General features: G+C 48.0%; 1 protein-coding gene across 3 annotated transcripts in view; it reads left to right on the plus strand.

Moving 5' to 3' along the window:
- The window catches only part of Ilrun (inflammation and lipid regulator with UBA-like and NBR1-like domains), a 61,652-nt gene that overhangs the window by 28,506 nt on the left and 17,840 nt on the right, over positions 1–15,306 (plus strand). For 2 of the 3 annotated variants that reach the window (XM_055606965.1, XM_055606968.1), the window contains exon 3: positions 5,621–5,818. The exons of the other annotated variant lie outside the window; for it this stretch is intronic. In XM_055606965.1, the coding sequence (XP_055462940.1) occupies positions 5,621–5,818 (198 nt within the window). The remainder of the gene's footprint in view (positions 1–5,620; positions 5,819–15,306) is intronic. 3 annotated transcript variants of the gene reach the window in all.

A 15,306-nucleotide genomic window follows, 5' to 3' on the forward strand; every position in this document is an offset into this window, starting at 1 on the left:
AATAAATTGGTATGTGTGGCTGTTTATATGTTTGGGTGCTTGATGCTGAAAGAGGCTGGAAAAGGGTCTCATCTTCTAAGGTGGAGTTACAGAGAGTTCTGAGCCACCGTGTGGGTTCTGGGAATTAACCCTGGGACCTCTGGGCCATCTCTCTAGTCTCGTAATACATGTTTTTATTTATTTTGTGTTGCGGCAGCACAAGTGATGCCTCATCTCTCCTGTCAGTGTGTGGGTCGTGGGTATTGGACTGTTTATAGCTTTTAGACAGACACCTTTTACCTACCCTCTTGGCCCCTTCACCAGCCATTTGTTTATTTAGAGACAAAGTCTTACCATACAGTTCTGCCTGGCCTACAGCTCAAAGTTTGCCCACCCAGTTATTTATTTGGGGCTTTGTTTTGAGACAGGGTCTCTCCCTATAGCCAGACTAGCCTCAAGTGTGCAATCTTCCTGCCTCATGAGGCCACCTCAGTCTGGGTTAAAGACGTGTGCCACGCTAGCCTGCCACAGGGCTGTGATTATGAGGCCAGGGAAGCCAGAGTGTGCTATTAATCCAATACTTTCAAGACAGAAAGTTGAAGGTATTGAGCACCAGGCCAGCCTGAGCTAGAGAAGGTGAGGGAGGGGCCAGGCAAGCAGGCAGGGTAGAGACCATGTCCCCAGACAATAACAAAACTTTGTTGTAAAGTAGCTGTTTTGCTTTCTGCAGTCGATAGCCCTGCAGATGTGGGGAAGCTGTCTGATGGTTTTCATACCAGATCAGAAACCCAAAGCCCCCTTTCTCCTGACCTAAAACTTGAGGTTGCTGCTGTTGGCTCGCAGAACGTATGTGCGAAAGGCAGTTGTTGTGTCTCAGTTGGAATTGAGTGAGATTTTATCCTTCAAGGTACCATGCACAAACAGGTTTCACTCTTCTACAGCTGAAGCTGGTAAGGTGTAGCTTTATCCCTGCAGCCTGAGACTTTCCGTCTGACGAGGGGCTGCGGAGGGCCTGTGTCTTCAGGAAACGGTGTTAGTGTAGAAGTAGAGTAGACACAAGCCACTTCTGCTTTTTGACTGTCACTCATGCCTGCTTCTGGAGAAGGTGCTCCCTGAGAGGGTTAGATGCATAGAGCTGTCATGGCGCCTCTTGCTTTAGGTGCCAGACAGCAGGTGAGCTACATAATGACTCTGCATGTAGAGGTCCCAGAAACCAGCTTTCCCCAGAGTTTAATCATCATATACTTTCAGATCAGCCTTGGCATTTAGCTGTGTAGATGCACACATCTAGGATTGAAGCAGTGAAGACTGAGTAGGGCTGGATACTCATCTAAGTTAGCTAGTAGAGTGTACCTTGAACACAAGGCCTGGGTTCATTCCCCAGCACGCATGTACACTCTAAAAAAAAAAAAAATGTAAGCAGTCAGCTTTTTGTCATCAACTTACAGCTTCTTAGTCTTTCTAATACAGGCTCAGCTACACTGGCTGTAGTTTCTTATGGATGCTGCACAGCTGTGACTGTCACATGAGCTGTGGCTTGAGTGTGCTCACAGTTGTTTGTATTTTAGAGCTTCATAGAAATGAAAACGAAACTAGACTTTGGGAAGGAATTGAAAGGAACAGTTGTTCCCCTCCCTCCGGAGAGGTGGTGTCACTGTGTAACTGGGATGATGAGACTGATCTGTGGCTGCCATCCCCCCCACCCTGTTTTCTTTATTCAGATCATTGAAACAGGCAACTTTGTCCCCTTTTTTTCAGGCTGATTACAGAGAAGATACTTCCCTGTGCTCATTTATCACATTTCAGCATATTGTAGTTACCTTGCTGGGTGTGGGGAGGTCTATCTCCGTGGAGTAGCCCCCACACCAGGTTTATTAGAGTCCCCCAGGGAGGGTTGTCTTCTGCACGACATGGACATGTCCACACATGTAGCCACAGACCTGTGGTTGTGTCCAGGCTTTTTGGAGCTACTGGATGCCTTTGTTCTGATTTTGGGGGTGCTATTATCTCAAAATTGGCACATGACAGGATGATGGGGTAGTAGTTGGTTTTTTTTGTTTTGTTTAATAAAGTGATATTCTGTGATAACAGAGCATTGCTACCTTATTTGGAACTTAATTTCCAAAATCATAAAGCACATATGAGTCATTCTTTTGTTCTAGAAAGACCTATCCAGTTTGTCATGGAGACCTAATTTGGAGTCCTGTAAGACTTCTCAGATTTCAGGTCCAGATGGCTCTCAGTCTTCCCTTTCTTCTCTGCAGCATAGGGGATGCATTTTGGAGACAGCATCCTGTTGTGTAGTTGGGTAAGCCTTGAGCTTGTGATCCCTCTGCCTGTTCTTCAATGTGGGATTAGAGGCATGTGCCCCCATGTTCAGCTGAGGGTCCCAGTCTATACCTTGTCAGATCTACCTGTCCCAGCATTGTAACTATGAGCAGTAGAAGCACACATCAGCTCGGAAGGTTGATGATGCTCGGGTCTTCCCACTGACAGCATTGCGCTCTGGAATTGAGAGGAGACACCTCTTCCACTTTTTTCTTTAAGAGGTGCTTCATGCACTACATTGAACAGGCTCAGTTAGCAGGAGCGTCCCAAAAGAGAAGGAGCCTACCTAAACCATGAAATGTTACTCCTTTGGTGTGTTTTTTTGTAGTATAACACTGTACTGTTTGTAGCTGAGAGACCTGGGTCCAGCCGTTTAGTCTTGTCTGGCCAGGAAGCCAAGTCTCACACCCATAGTTTCGGCTAGCCTTCTTTTCTTAGAAGTTAAAAAAAAAATACTTCTACTTGGATTTTTGTACTAATAGACATTGCGAGTGTGAGTGTGTGTGTGTGTGTGTGTGTGTGTGTGTGTGTGTGTGTGTGTTTGAGAGAGATATTCCCTTCTTGGATCTTGATCTTAAATTTTCTAAGGCACTTTATGTCACCTGCTTTTTTTTCTTGACCTGCAGCAAGTAAGCTGTATCAGACCCCCATAGAGAAGGCAACTGTACCAGGCCCCATAGAGAAGCAGCATTTCCACGTGATGTCAGCCACTTTCGTCAACTCTGGTTGTCCTTTAGACTGTTAACTTGAGGAGGTAAATTGGCGGGCAGTCTGTTTTACACCTTGTTTTGTTGCCTAGAGCGGCCCTCAACTCCTGGGATTAAGCCGTCTTTTAAAAACTCACTTTCTGGAAGGCCTGTGCTACTTGCCTTTCTGGCAGGGTTACTGATGGTTTCTTTTGTTGTTATTTGTTTTATCTTTAAAGGTTTTTCATTTTTAAGTTGTGCATAGATATGTGTCTGAGTGTGGGTTTGTGTGTTTGAGCCTGAGGTGGTCAGATCGCGCGCAGAGCTGGAGCTAAAGGCAGTTGTGAGCTACCCTGTGGGTTCTAGAGCTAAGCTCTGTCCTCCATCAGTGGTGTGCATTCTCTCCCCCCCCCCACCTTTTTAAAGATAGTGTTTCCTACAGTGCACCCCAGGCTTGTAATCCTCATTGTTTTATTGCAGGGATGGCAGGGATGGGCCACTTTTAAGAGAGGAGTACCTTAGTGAGGCACACCTTGAATCCCAGTGCTCTGGAGACAGGCAGAGGGTCTCTGAATTTGAGGCCAGCTGGTCTACATACTAAGTTCTGGGACAACCAGGACTACAACAGAGAAACCTTGTCTCAAAAAACCAAATCAAAACAAAACCAAAACCAAGTCTTTGTAAAACTAAAGGGGGCAGTATCACTGAGTGCATGTTAGAGCTGTTTCACAGGAACGATCACATGCCGGCATTTGTGGCTGCATATAGCACTTGATGAGTTGGCATTTAGACCCGCATTTTGATGTACACATCACAGTTTCAGTTTACACAAGAGCACAAGCCACACAGCCTTGGCAGTTACAGGAAAGGAAGGCGTGGCTGCTGAAGCTCTGGGTTCCATGCCCATCCTTTGCATTTACATGAGAGAGCACCATCCTTTGGATTTTCCCCCTCATTATTTGAACCTGAGACCTAAACAGTGTTATGAGCCCCTGGGTAGTTTATCGGATCCCAGAAGATAAATCAGACAATGAACTGGGTGTGTGTGTAAGCCAGAGGACGGCCTCAGGAACTGTCTGCTGCTGTTACTGAAGTGCGGCCTGCCAGGAAGGCTGGCTGATCCACTGTCTTCTCGGGCTGTAACTGGTATTACAAGCACGTACCACTGCACCTGGCCTTTTATATTAATGTTTTCATGTGTTTCCTGTCCATGCATGTGTATGTATGTTTTTGTGTGGGTGTGCATATGTGGGGAGTGCCTGGGCACGCATGTACACATTCTAACAGAGGTTCTAGGTTGATGTTGGGAACCTATGTCCACTGCTCTTCCGTGTTGTTTTTTGAAGCCGGTTCTTTTGTCTGACCGTCTTGGTAGCCAGCCTGTTCCGAGGACCTCCTTTCTTCTGAGGCTGAAATTGCAGGAGGACTGCTGTACCTAAGTAGCATTTACCTGGCCTTGGGGATTTGAACCGTAGTCCTCTTGCTTGCTCAGCAGGTACTGTAACTGCTGACCCATCTCCCACCCCCTACAGCTTCTTGTACGTGGGTTCTGGAGCTCAGACTTAGTTTCTTGTGCTTAGAGAGCAGGCGCTTTACTGACTGACCTGTCGCCCTGGCTGTAAAACCCTGCTTTTAAGTGTTATAGTAGAGACATCATTCCGTGATTGCTTCATCCTCTTGTCTCTAGGAAACACAGTAAACAGGCTTTGTTCCTTTCTTGTTTTGAAATGAAGGCTCCTGGGATGGCTAGGGTGGTCTGGAACTTGCTGTGGTAGACCAGGCTGCCCACAAATTCAAAATACTCTTGCCTCAGCCTCCTGAATGCTGGTATTACAGGCTTGTACCACCAGACCTGGCCGTGTTTTTGCTTTAAAAATTCAAGGGAAGTGGCTGCATGTTTCTTTTTGGTAGAGAAAGCGTTTTCTCCCAGGTGTAGGCTTGGCCTTCCTCTCCGTGGACTCTTCTTGGGCATTCTTGGGCTCCTGGGAGTCAGCTACATGTGGCCTTTTCTAAGGTCAGCGGACACAGATCTTGAGGAATGATTTTGCCAGTGACATTTGCCAACTTAATAAAAGTATACTTTTGGCCAGAGGTTGATTTCTCACAATTCCTTTTTTAAAACATTCATTTAGGGGCTGGAGAGGGGGCTCAGCGGTTCAGAGCACTGGCTGCTCTTCCAGAGGTCCTAGGTTCAGTTCCAGCACCCACACTGCAGCTTACAGTGGTCTGTAACTCCAGCTTTAGGAGATCCAAAACCCTCACACAGACACACATGCAGGAAAACACCAGTTCACATAAAATAAAAAAACATTTCAAGTGTGTATGTGCGCATGCGTGTGCTCATGCACATATAGATGCAGAAGGGCAGCTTGTGGGAGATGATGGTCTCTCTCTGCTGTGAGTTCCAGGAGTCAAATTGAGTTCGTCAAGCTTCCGGGGAGTGCCGCTTCCCACTGAGCCATCTCCCACCCTCACACTTCCTTTGCTGAATGGCACCAGACAGTGGGTTGCTCAGGGCTAGGCAGGTAGACCTGCGCATGTGTGTGAAGAGGGCTCTTGCACAGTTGACAGGAAACTCCAGCACTGGACGACTGACCTAATGTTTTTTCCTTTTCGCCTGAACTCAGGGGCTGAGGCCTGGCCTCCAGGTGTGTGTCTTAAGTATGTCGGGGGCGACCAGTTTGGACATGTGAACATGGTGATGGTGAGATCGCTTGAGCCCCAAGAGGTCGCAGATGTCAGCGTGCAGATGTGCAGCCCCAGCAGAGCAGGGATGTATCAGGGACAGTGGCGGATGTGCACTGCTACGGGACTCTACTATGGAGGTGAGTGTGTTCTAACGCACGCTAGGGCAGAGGAGGCAAGGCAGCACCTCAGAAGCTCCACAGTGTTGCTCACACAGCCTTTAGACACGATGTAGTACCTGCACGGCCTTTGTAGCCATGCCGGTAAATGCCGCAGAATTCATGACAAATTGGGCCTGTCTGGTATGCTTTTTTTTTGTCATAGAAATTTAGGCTTTGGTGGTGTGTGTGAGAGCTACTTGGCATTATAGACACTCATTTACTGGGATGCTGGCCTTGCTGTGTAATCCATAGGTGCTGTCAAAAGACCATCCCTAGACCTAAGTCATGTACATCAGAGAGTGTACAAATTGTGGGTGCTCTTTAATCCTGGGGACTTGTTCAACTACTAACACCTCTTACCCTCTTATTGCCTCGCTTTTTTTCTTTTTCTGAGTCAGGGTTTCTCTGTGTAGCCTTGGCTGTCCTGGACTCACTCTGTAGACCAGGCTGGCCTTGAACTCAGAGATCTGCCTGCTCTGCCCCCCCAGCACTGCCTCACTTTTTAAACAGTGATGCACACTCTGCAACTCAGGCCGTGCTCTATTTGTTGTGCCACCCAGTGAGGGGCAGCTGCCTGGCATTCACCCTCCTGTCCTCTCTGCTCAGCTGCAGCCCAGCCGTCAGTCACTGCTCTGAGGCGAGCTCCACTGGGCCTGCTGACTTCAGCCGCCTGTGGCTCCAGGGCCTGTTTTCAGAACCTTAAGTCTTTGTTTCAACTGATCATGGGCAGAGCACCTGAGTATTCTATAGGCTGGGACTTTAAAATTTCCCAGAAAAAAAACTTTCCTCCCCACTAACCACCTCCCTTGGTGATTGGGCAAAACCCTCGATGGTCAGTTGTTCTCCCCACTCTTCTTACTCACAGGCCAATTCCTGTTCTACTTTACCTTTGCCCTATGGGGAAGTTCTTGGCTAGGAGTGAGTGAGGCCTTTGGTATTACCTCATTCACCCTGGAAGTAATGTTCTCATATTCAGCCCATGGAAACTTTGAAGAGTTTTAGTCTGAAAGATGTAATAGTAGAAAGATGTTTTGTTGTGCTTACATGGCATCATTGCTCTGCCCGTCCTCCTGTAATGGAGGCAGATCCCTTGGCAAAAGATGAAAGCACCTTCTTTCAGCCTGGCCAACTCCCACCCCTACCAGCATTTCCAGAGATGCCAGAGTCCTGTCTCTGTGTCCTTATTGTCTGAAACCTTTCTTTCCGGCCGATTTCTGCTCACCCTCTCGGCCTAACATTGTCACCTTCCACCATTGCTTTCCCTCTTCCTACCCTCCTTACCGCCCAAGAAAATTCACTTGTTCCTTCCCAGTCCCTCCCCTGTTTTGTGTGGATGAGCATTTGCCTGAATGTCTGTATTCTGCCAGCATGTAGTGCCTTTGGAGACCAGATAGGGCGCTGGATCTCTGAGCCTGAATTACAGGAGGATGCAGCACTCCAGCCCCCCTGCCTCTTTGAGACAGGGTATGGCGTAGCCCAGACTGTTCTGAGATCCCTGTGTAGTAGCTAAGAGTGACCAATGACCTTCTGACCCTTTTGCCTCCAGCTCCCGAGGGCTCTGATTACAAGCCTATGACAGCACCCCCTTACCAATTTTGTCTTTTTCTTCCTCCTTCCCCTTTCTTCTCCCTTTCCCCTGTGTTGGGGGTAAAACCCAGGGTTTCTTGCATGCTAGACAAATAATCTGCCAGTGAGCTGTATCCTTGGCTCCTCCACAAACCATGTCTTCTTTAGCTGGGGTCTATGGGTGGGGGGGTGTATATGTGCGTGCGCGCATGCGTTTGTAGCTCAGGCTATTATAACTGCATATAACTGGCTGGCACAGAACTGAACTCTTTTTTAAAGATACTTAATCTTATGTGTGGGTGTATGTGCCTGAGTATACTTATGTGGACCATGTGCATGCACCCTTGGGAGGTAGAGAGGTGTCAGGTCTCCTGGAACTGGGACTGCACATAGTTGTGAGCGTCATCGTAGGTGCTGGAAATCAAACCCCAATGTTCTGCAAGAGCAATACACGTTCCTAACCACTGAGCCACCCCTCCAACTCCAGCACTGAACTATGCTTCCCACTACCAAATGCTCGGGTTGCAGATGCTTGCCCCATTTGGTTTGCAGTGAGGCGTTTACTTTATGTCTTTTTAAATTTTGTTTTGTTTTGAAACAGGATTTCTCGATGTAGCCCAGGCTGCCCTTGACTTACAGTGATCTTTTTCTACTTGAGCCTTCCACGTGCTGTGGTTAGAGGTGTGTGTTTGGTGGGGTTTAGTTTTGGCTTGTTTTTGCTCTGCACACACATACTGCAGCCAAGCAAAGCTTTAACGTGAACGCCATTGTTTTTAGACGAGACGAGACCTTAGGAGTGGAGTGGCTATGTTAGCTCCTCGTCTTGCTCTCTGACGAGGCAGCTGCAGGGCGCAGCGCTGTATTTTCCTTGCTGTTTCCGAAGGTGCCCGTCGGTCATGGCAGGAAAGGCTGACAGCTGGGCGGCTCTATTCACAGTGCTGGAGCTTTTGGTGCCATCTTGTCCACATCTTGACTTAAGCAGAGGTGAAGCAGACTGACCCTCAGACCACACCCTTAGTTCATGTCACAGGCAGGAACCACCAAGTGAGGGTCAGCGCACAGACCCAAAAAGGCGGGGCACACTCAGATTCAGACTGCAGCCCCTGCTCACTAGGGCGTTCCCTGTGCACACGCAGCACTTCCTCAACATTCGTGAGCCTCCCCTTCCCAGGCTTCGTGGGCACAGTGTATGCCATTTGTTAGGAGACGTGCTGGGCACTCCATGTGAGAAGCCATGCCTTCTTCCAGTTCTTTGGTTTTGTATCACAGCTCCACTAGTCACGTGATGTGAGGCTGTCCTTCCTTCTTAACATCCCTAGATGCTCCTGGTTTTAAAGAAGCCTGCTCTTTCCACACAGCCAACCGAATCTGCCTCTCCAGCTGTCTGCTCTTCTGCCTGGTGCCTCTCCCAGCTCCTGCCCTTTTTCTCACTGTAGCCCCGGGGTAGGCTGGAACGCTCCCTTTTTCCTGCCAAGTGCTGGGATTAGTGTGTGGGCCATGTCCTAGGCTCTGTTTTACATGTTAACCCCTCCCGTAGAACATCTCTTTTTAAGCAAGAAAGATGGCTTAGTGGGGAAGTGCCTGCAGCCAGTGAGCTGGTCTCTGTACCCAGAAGCCACATTCGGGAAGGGAGGAACCAGCTCCTGCCAGCTCTCTTTGGCCTCCACATGCATGCTGCAGCACAACAGCATGTATGCACCACACATATACACTAAGTAAGTATGATTACTTTAAATCCACTGGGGGAAAAGAGTACATGCATTCTTTTTGGTTTGGTTGGTTTTTAAGACAGGCTCCTAGTTGTAGCCTTGGCTGTCCTGGAACTCACAGAGATCCGGTCTGTCTCTCCTGAGTTCCATCCCACCCCACCTTGGTTTTGGCCTATATGTGTGTAAGGGCACTGTGTGTGTGCCTGGTACTCTGAGAAGCCAGAAGAGGACGTCGGATCTCCGTGGACTTACAGATGGTTGTGAGCCTCAGTGTGGGTGCTGGGGACCGAAACCAGTCAGTCCACTGCAAAAGCAGCCAGTGCTCTTAACCTCTGAGCTGTCTCTTCAGACGGAAAAATTCCCTCCAACCTTCTCTAGACATCTTCCCCGTAAGCTGCTCGGGGTTGAGGAGCGACCCTTGAATTGACGACAAAAGGTTTTTGAAGACGAAAACTGCTGAGGCTTGTCTAAAGAAGTGTTTTAGAGGGACACAAAGAGTTGGAAATAATGGAGAATCTAGGTCTTTTTCTGAGGCTGCCGACGTCAGCTTCAGAGGAGGAGGCCAGCGCACTGCCACAAATGGTTGTCCGGCCAGCCTGCGCCAAAGGCGGTGTGTGAGGTGGCCGCGCTGCAGAGAGGAAAGGGTGCAGTTAGATCACAGTCTCGACGAGTAAAATATATTTAGCGCTAACACTGGCATTTTTCAGACAGCCCTCCAAAATGCAGGTGGGTGTGTTAGGAACCTCCATGACTGGAAAGGCCAGTCTCCTGAATCGGCCAGCTTCTGTGTGGGGCAGGGTAGCAACGTCAAGCCTCACTGTCACAGAGCTGAGCAGCTCAGCTATGATGTCAGCACCATTTCTTCTGTGGCTACTTCACTATGCCCCAGTCTCTGCCCACAAAGGAGTTGGTAAGAGGGTCACCGTGTTGTGAGGATCTGTTTGTTTCTGGTTTTTTTAAACAGGGTCTATTATGGACTCCTAACTTAGCTGGAACTCACTATGTAGACCCACCTGGCCAGGAACTCACAGAGATCAACCTATCTGCTGCTGCACATGCTGCTGCCTCTCAAGGCCCGGGATTAGCAGTGTGTGTGCCACCCCACCTCCCCGCACCATCCCCACTGGTGTAGCAGAGTGACCTTGTCAACACGAGAGTTCAGGGCTCTGAATTTAAGGTTGTAGTAGTTCCCTTTGAACTTACGAGCTGTTTGTATCTGTTTTGTTGTTTGTTCAGGCAGGGTCTCACTGTGTAGCCCTGGCTGTCCTGGAACTCACCGTGCAAATCCAGCTGCCTTGACTCAGAGGCAGCTATCCACCTGGCAGAATGAGCACATTGAATGTGTGATGCAGCCTCAATTCAGAAACTGTTAAAAGTTGGGAAGAAAGAATTCAAATGTGAATGCCTGCAAAGTTTTGCTGAGTTATTTTGCAATGGGAGTTTCTTAGTAAGTACCCTTCTGTCTTCTTGTCCCTGATCAGGGTAGCTAGGGTCTCTGCAGCTAGGAGGCAGGCAGAACCTCTGCAGTAAACCATTAGTGTCTGCTACACAGCAGCTCATGCTTATGCTCTTGAGACAACTCTGAGCTGAGTCAGTACACAGACTTTCGATGTAGTTTATATTCCTGAAATATGCTCAGAATTCAACGGTTCCCTCAGGTTTAACCCTGTGAGCCTTGACACTAAAGGTGGGGTTGCGGGGACAGGACAGCCTGTAGCCTGTCCTGTAGTGGCGGCTGACACCTGCCACGTGGTACTTGAGTAGGTTTCTCTGCCAGTGCCAACAGACTCCAGTTAGGAATTAGCTCATTCTCTGTTCTGCCTTTTTTTGGTTTGGTTGTTTTTTGAGACAGGGCCTCTCTGTGTAGCCTAGCTGTCCTGGGACTCAACTGTGTAGGCCAGGCTGCTCTCCAAGGCGTAGAGATGTGCCTGCCTCTGCTGGGATCGAGGTGTGTGCGGCACACTGGCTCTGCTTTGTCTCGAAAGAGCTTGTGCCTCTTACTGTGCAAAGGGAATGCCGAGAAGAAGCTTTAGCCCTAGTCAGCCATGTCGTGCCTGCTGCTGGGAACATGTGGGTTCTGCCCGCTTCCTCATCCAGCTGCTTGGGGGGGTTACTCGCCCTTTATTTTGTCGTGGTCTAGAAGGCTTGAGTCAGGCATTGGCTTAATAGCACTAAAGTCAGTTTTTCCTTTTTCTTTCTGTAGTTTCTTTTTCTTGTATTTTGAAATTAGAAATGTTTAGTCAAGAGACCTTATGTGTGATCTAAGACTTAGGGTTTTTTAAATATTTAGTGTGGGCTGGTGAGATGGCCTGTGGGAACAGACCTTTGTCACGAAGCCTAACAGCCTGAGTCGTGTGCCCTGGCTCCCAGCGGTAAGAGAGCCCATTCCTGCAAGTTGTCCTCTAACCCTCACAAGTACCGTGTGGACTAGCACACCCATGTGCACACGCCAAGTAGATGAAGCTTAACAGGTACTTAAAACATGCTTGGTGGTGCGTTCTGTTTATTTCACTATGTGGCTGGCCAGTGGCTTGCTTTGTAGGCTAGATCCACTCCGAATACTTTGTACCAATTCTTTTGGTGGGGAGGACAGCACTGAGTGTTCATTTTCTACTTGGTGCAAGGCCCAATTCTGAGGTCAAGCTAGCCCAGCGTGGTGATGCAGTGAGAAGGGAGAGGCTCTTCCAGCTCCTGCTGGTGTCTTGCTTGCCGAAGCCTGCTTAGGTTACAGGGTGCGGCAGTAGGCAGGGCTCCAGTCTAGCACACAGAAGCCTGGGCTGCCGCCTCTGCCAGGTCAGCATGGGAAGCTAGTATTAGCCAAGCTGGACTGGCTGCTTCCTCGTTGTTTGAGGAGCGGCAGTGGTGACCGACCACATTGCTGAAGGCCTGGGAAGAGCCTCCATCCCTGTGGCCATGAATGAGAAAATGGAGGTCCCAAATAAGAAGCAGGTCCATTCTCTGCAGTGGGCCTTGGGGAGACCTCAATGGTGGGGCCTAGCAGCCACAGAGTACTGAATGCCTTTACGGGAGCTATGGCTAGAGAAGGAGTCCAGCAGCCCTAAGAAGGGATGGCTGCCGAGTGTCAAGCTTTATGCGCTACACTGTGTGGTCACGGGGCTAGCGTGGGGAGAGCCCTGAGAGCCAGTCACAAGAAAGAACCTAGAAGGCTGCTTCTCAACAGATCCACATGCCTGTACCAATTACTGGCCTTTTGTTTTGTTATTTTCTTGTTGTTTGGAGATGAGGTCTCCCCATGTATATCTGGCTGTCCTGGAGCTCAATATTTAGTCTAGGCTGACCTCAACCTCAGATAGACCCAGCTGCCTCCCAAATGCTGGGTTAAAGGTGTGTGCCACCGTGCCTAGCTATACCAAGTTTTGATAAGAAAATTAAGAGACCTTGGGCTGGCAAGATGGCCGTGCAGGGAAAGGTGCTTGCCATCAAGCCAAAGGGTCTGAGTCAGCCCACAGGATTGGATTAAATCTCCTTCCGTGGTGGAAAGAGAAGTTGACTCCTGTAAGACATCATCTGATTTTTACATGGAGGCACATACACACACACACACACACACACACACACACACACACACACACACACAGGTAAATGTAATGGTACATTTTAAAAGAAATTTTCTAGACCTCTTGATATAAACAGTCTGGCCTGGAATGCTTTGTTTTCATTTGCTGGTTGAATTTATTTGCTGTCTTTCTTTACACTGCTGAACTCGCTCATCCTGGGTAATTGGGTGGTTCGAGGGCACTGTTCCTCTCTGCCAAGTGTCCGTTACTGTGGTGTCGCTTGCTGTCCTTGCAACACGCGTGTCTGATAGCAAACCCTCTTTTCGTCCTCGATAGAGTGGGCAGTTTTATTTTCAAAGGGTTATCTGTTGCTTTTGTTGATTCCCCCCCGCCCCCCGCTTTGTTTTGAGTTTTGTAGATGTCTCTGGCTTGCTTTTATTTTCAGACAGGGTCTTCTGTGTGTAGCTGGCTCTCCTTGAACTCACTGTGCAGTCAAGGCTGACTTTGAATACTGACCCTCCAAGGTTCTTGATTTACAAGGGTGTGGCCCAACCAGTTGTATGTATTTAGACTCTTCGATTTCTTATTCCTCCTACTTGGTTTAGGTTTATTTGTTCAGTTCTACTTTCTAGAAGCTAGAAGTCATTGATTGTAAAGCCTGTAGCGCAATTAGTACTTTCTCCTCTGAGAATTGCTTTCAGCTATAGCCTAGGACTTTGAAAACTGTTTTCGTTTTTTATTCAAGTTAGAAATATTTTCAAATTTCCTTAGAGGCTTTCTGTTTGACTCTCAAGATACATAAAAAATTTTTGCGTAATTCTACAAATGTTCACTTTGGTGGTGGTGCATGCTTTTAATCCTAGCATGCAGGAGGCAGAAGCAGGTGGATCTCTGTGAGTTTCAGGGCAGTCAGGGTTGTTACATAGAGAAATACTGTCTCAGAAAGCAAAACAAACACCCCCCCCCCAAAAAAAAATACTTAATGGTTATATGCTATTCCTGTTGGATTAATACTAACTGTTGTCTTACTTACTTTTCTATTGCCGTGCTAAAATAATACAAACAAGGCAACATATATATATTTAATTTGGCTTACAAGTTTCAGAGTGTTAGAGTCCTTGCCATAGAGTGAAGGGACAGCTGGGAGCTTCCATCTTGAGCCACAGCTATGAGGCAGAGAGAGAGCATGCATATTATAGAGAGTGTGTGCATCAGAGAGAATCTCATGAGTCTTGAAATTTAGTGCTCCGCCCTACCCCCATGACATGTTTCCTCCAACAAGGCTAAAGACCCCTTCATCCTGCTCACACAGTTCCACCAGCTGGGGACCAAGTATTCAAATACACGAGCCTGTGGGGGGTGTGCTCGTCCAGACCACTGCATTACTAAGAGCTCATGGCAGCTTTTTCTTTTTGGTGGAGTGAGGAATTTTGATACAAGTACTTAATTTAGCCCAGGCTGGCCTTGAACTCACCAAGTAGCTGAGGATGATAGTGAGCTCCTCATCCTCCCGTGGGTGAATGTCACCACACCAGGCTTTGTTCTTTTGTGAAGTAAAGAGTAATGAATGAGCTGAGTAAACACAATCCCCAGCATTGTGTGTTTAGTGATAGAGCTGATAATAGTAACTCCTGCTCTTCACAGAAAGAACGTGAGAGGTCACAGCATTTAGATTAATTTCAGGAGGACGATAATTTGAGTGACCTTTAGAAAATCCTTCTTTCCAGTGACTCAGTAAAATGAACGAGCATCCACCTCATAGGACTGAACGAATTGGAGAGGTTGGTGGCACACTTAGGACACTGTCCACCTGCCTCATCCGTCCACTGGCCAGAATTAAAGGTATGCCCGCCACACCCAGCTCAGTCATGACCCTGGGTGGTCTTCGAAAGAGTGCTATCAATTGTCTTATAAACTTCACTTGTCTGAACGGCCTGGTGGTCTTGTGGTGACACTGCTGTCCCATGCTCCAGAGATGAGCTGCCGATTACTGAGCACACTGCGCTCAGCCAGCACGGCTGCTGCTGAGCACCTTGGCCACGAGGCTCGGTGTGTGCGCCAGGTTTTTCTGCTCTAAAGTTACTGGTTTTCCTTTTCCCTGTTCAGTTTTTTCAAAGCACCTAGTTGGGTCTAATCCAATGTTTCTCAATCGGTGGGTTGTGCCCCCAACAGGGGTTACATGTCAGATATCCTGCATGTGAGGTATTTACATTACAATTCATAACTATAGCAATATTAACAGTTGAAGTATTGAAATATTGAAGTTCAATATTACTGTTGAAGTAACAACAAAATAATTTTATGGTTGGGTCACCACAACTTCAGGAACTGTGTTAGTAGAGGGTCACAGCCTTAGGAAGGTTGAGACTCTAGTCCACCCTCAAGTGAATTAAAAGGTACAGGATTAAATTCTCCCTTTCAGAATGGTGTGTCCAGTGCCTTGTCTGGAATTCTATGCAAGCAAGTTTGTCTGTTCCTCAAGTAGGGTCATTGCTGTGTGCCTCTGTGGTCTGGTGTACTGGTCTCCTTGAGTTATCTGCTACTGTAATACTGTTGCCTAGACTAGGGGCAGGTTGACTCTTAGGCCTTTCCATATGCCTCTATCTTCTGTTTTTGGTTTGGTTTTGTGTGTGTGTGTGTGTGTGTGTGTGTGTGTGTGTGTGTGTGTGTGTGT

The sequence above is a fragment of the Psammomys obesus genome, unplaced genomic scaffold (genome assembly GCF_907164565.1).
Source record: "Psammomys obesus unplaced genomic scaffold, mPsaObe1.curated_primary_1811, whole genome shotgun sequence".
In the NCBI taxonomy this organism is placed as follows: domain Eukaryota; kingdom Metazoa; phylum Chordata; class Mammalia; order Rodentia; family Muridae; genus Psammomys; species Psammomys obesus.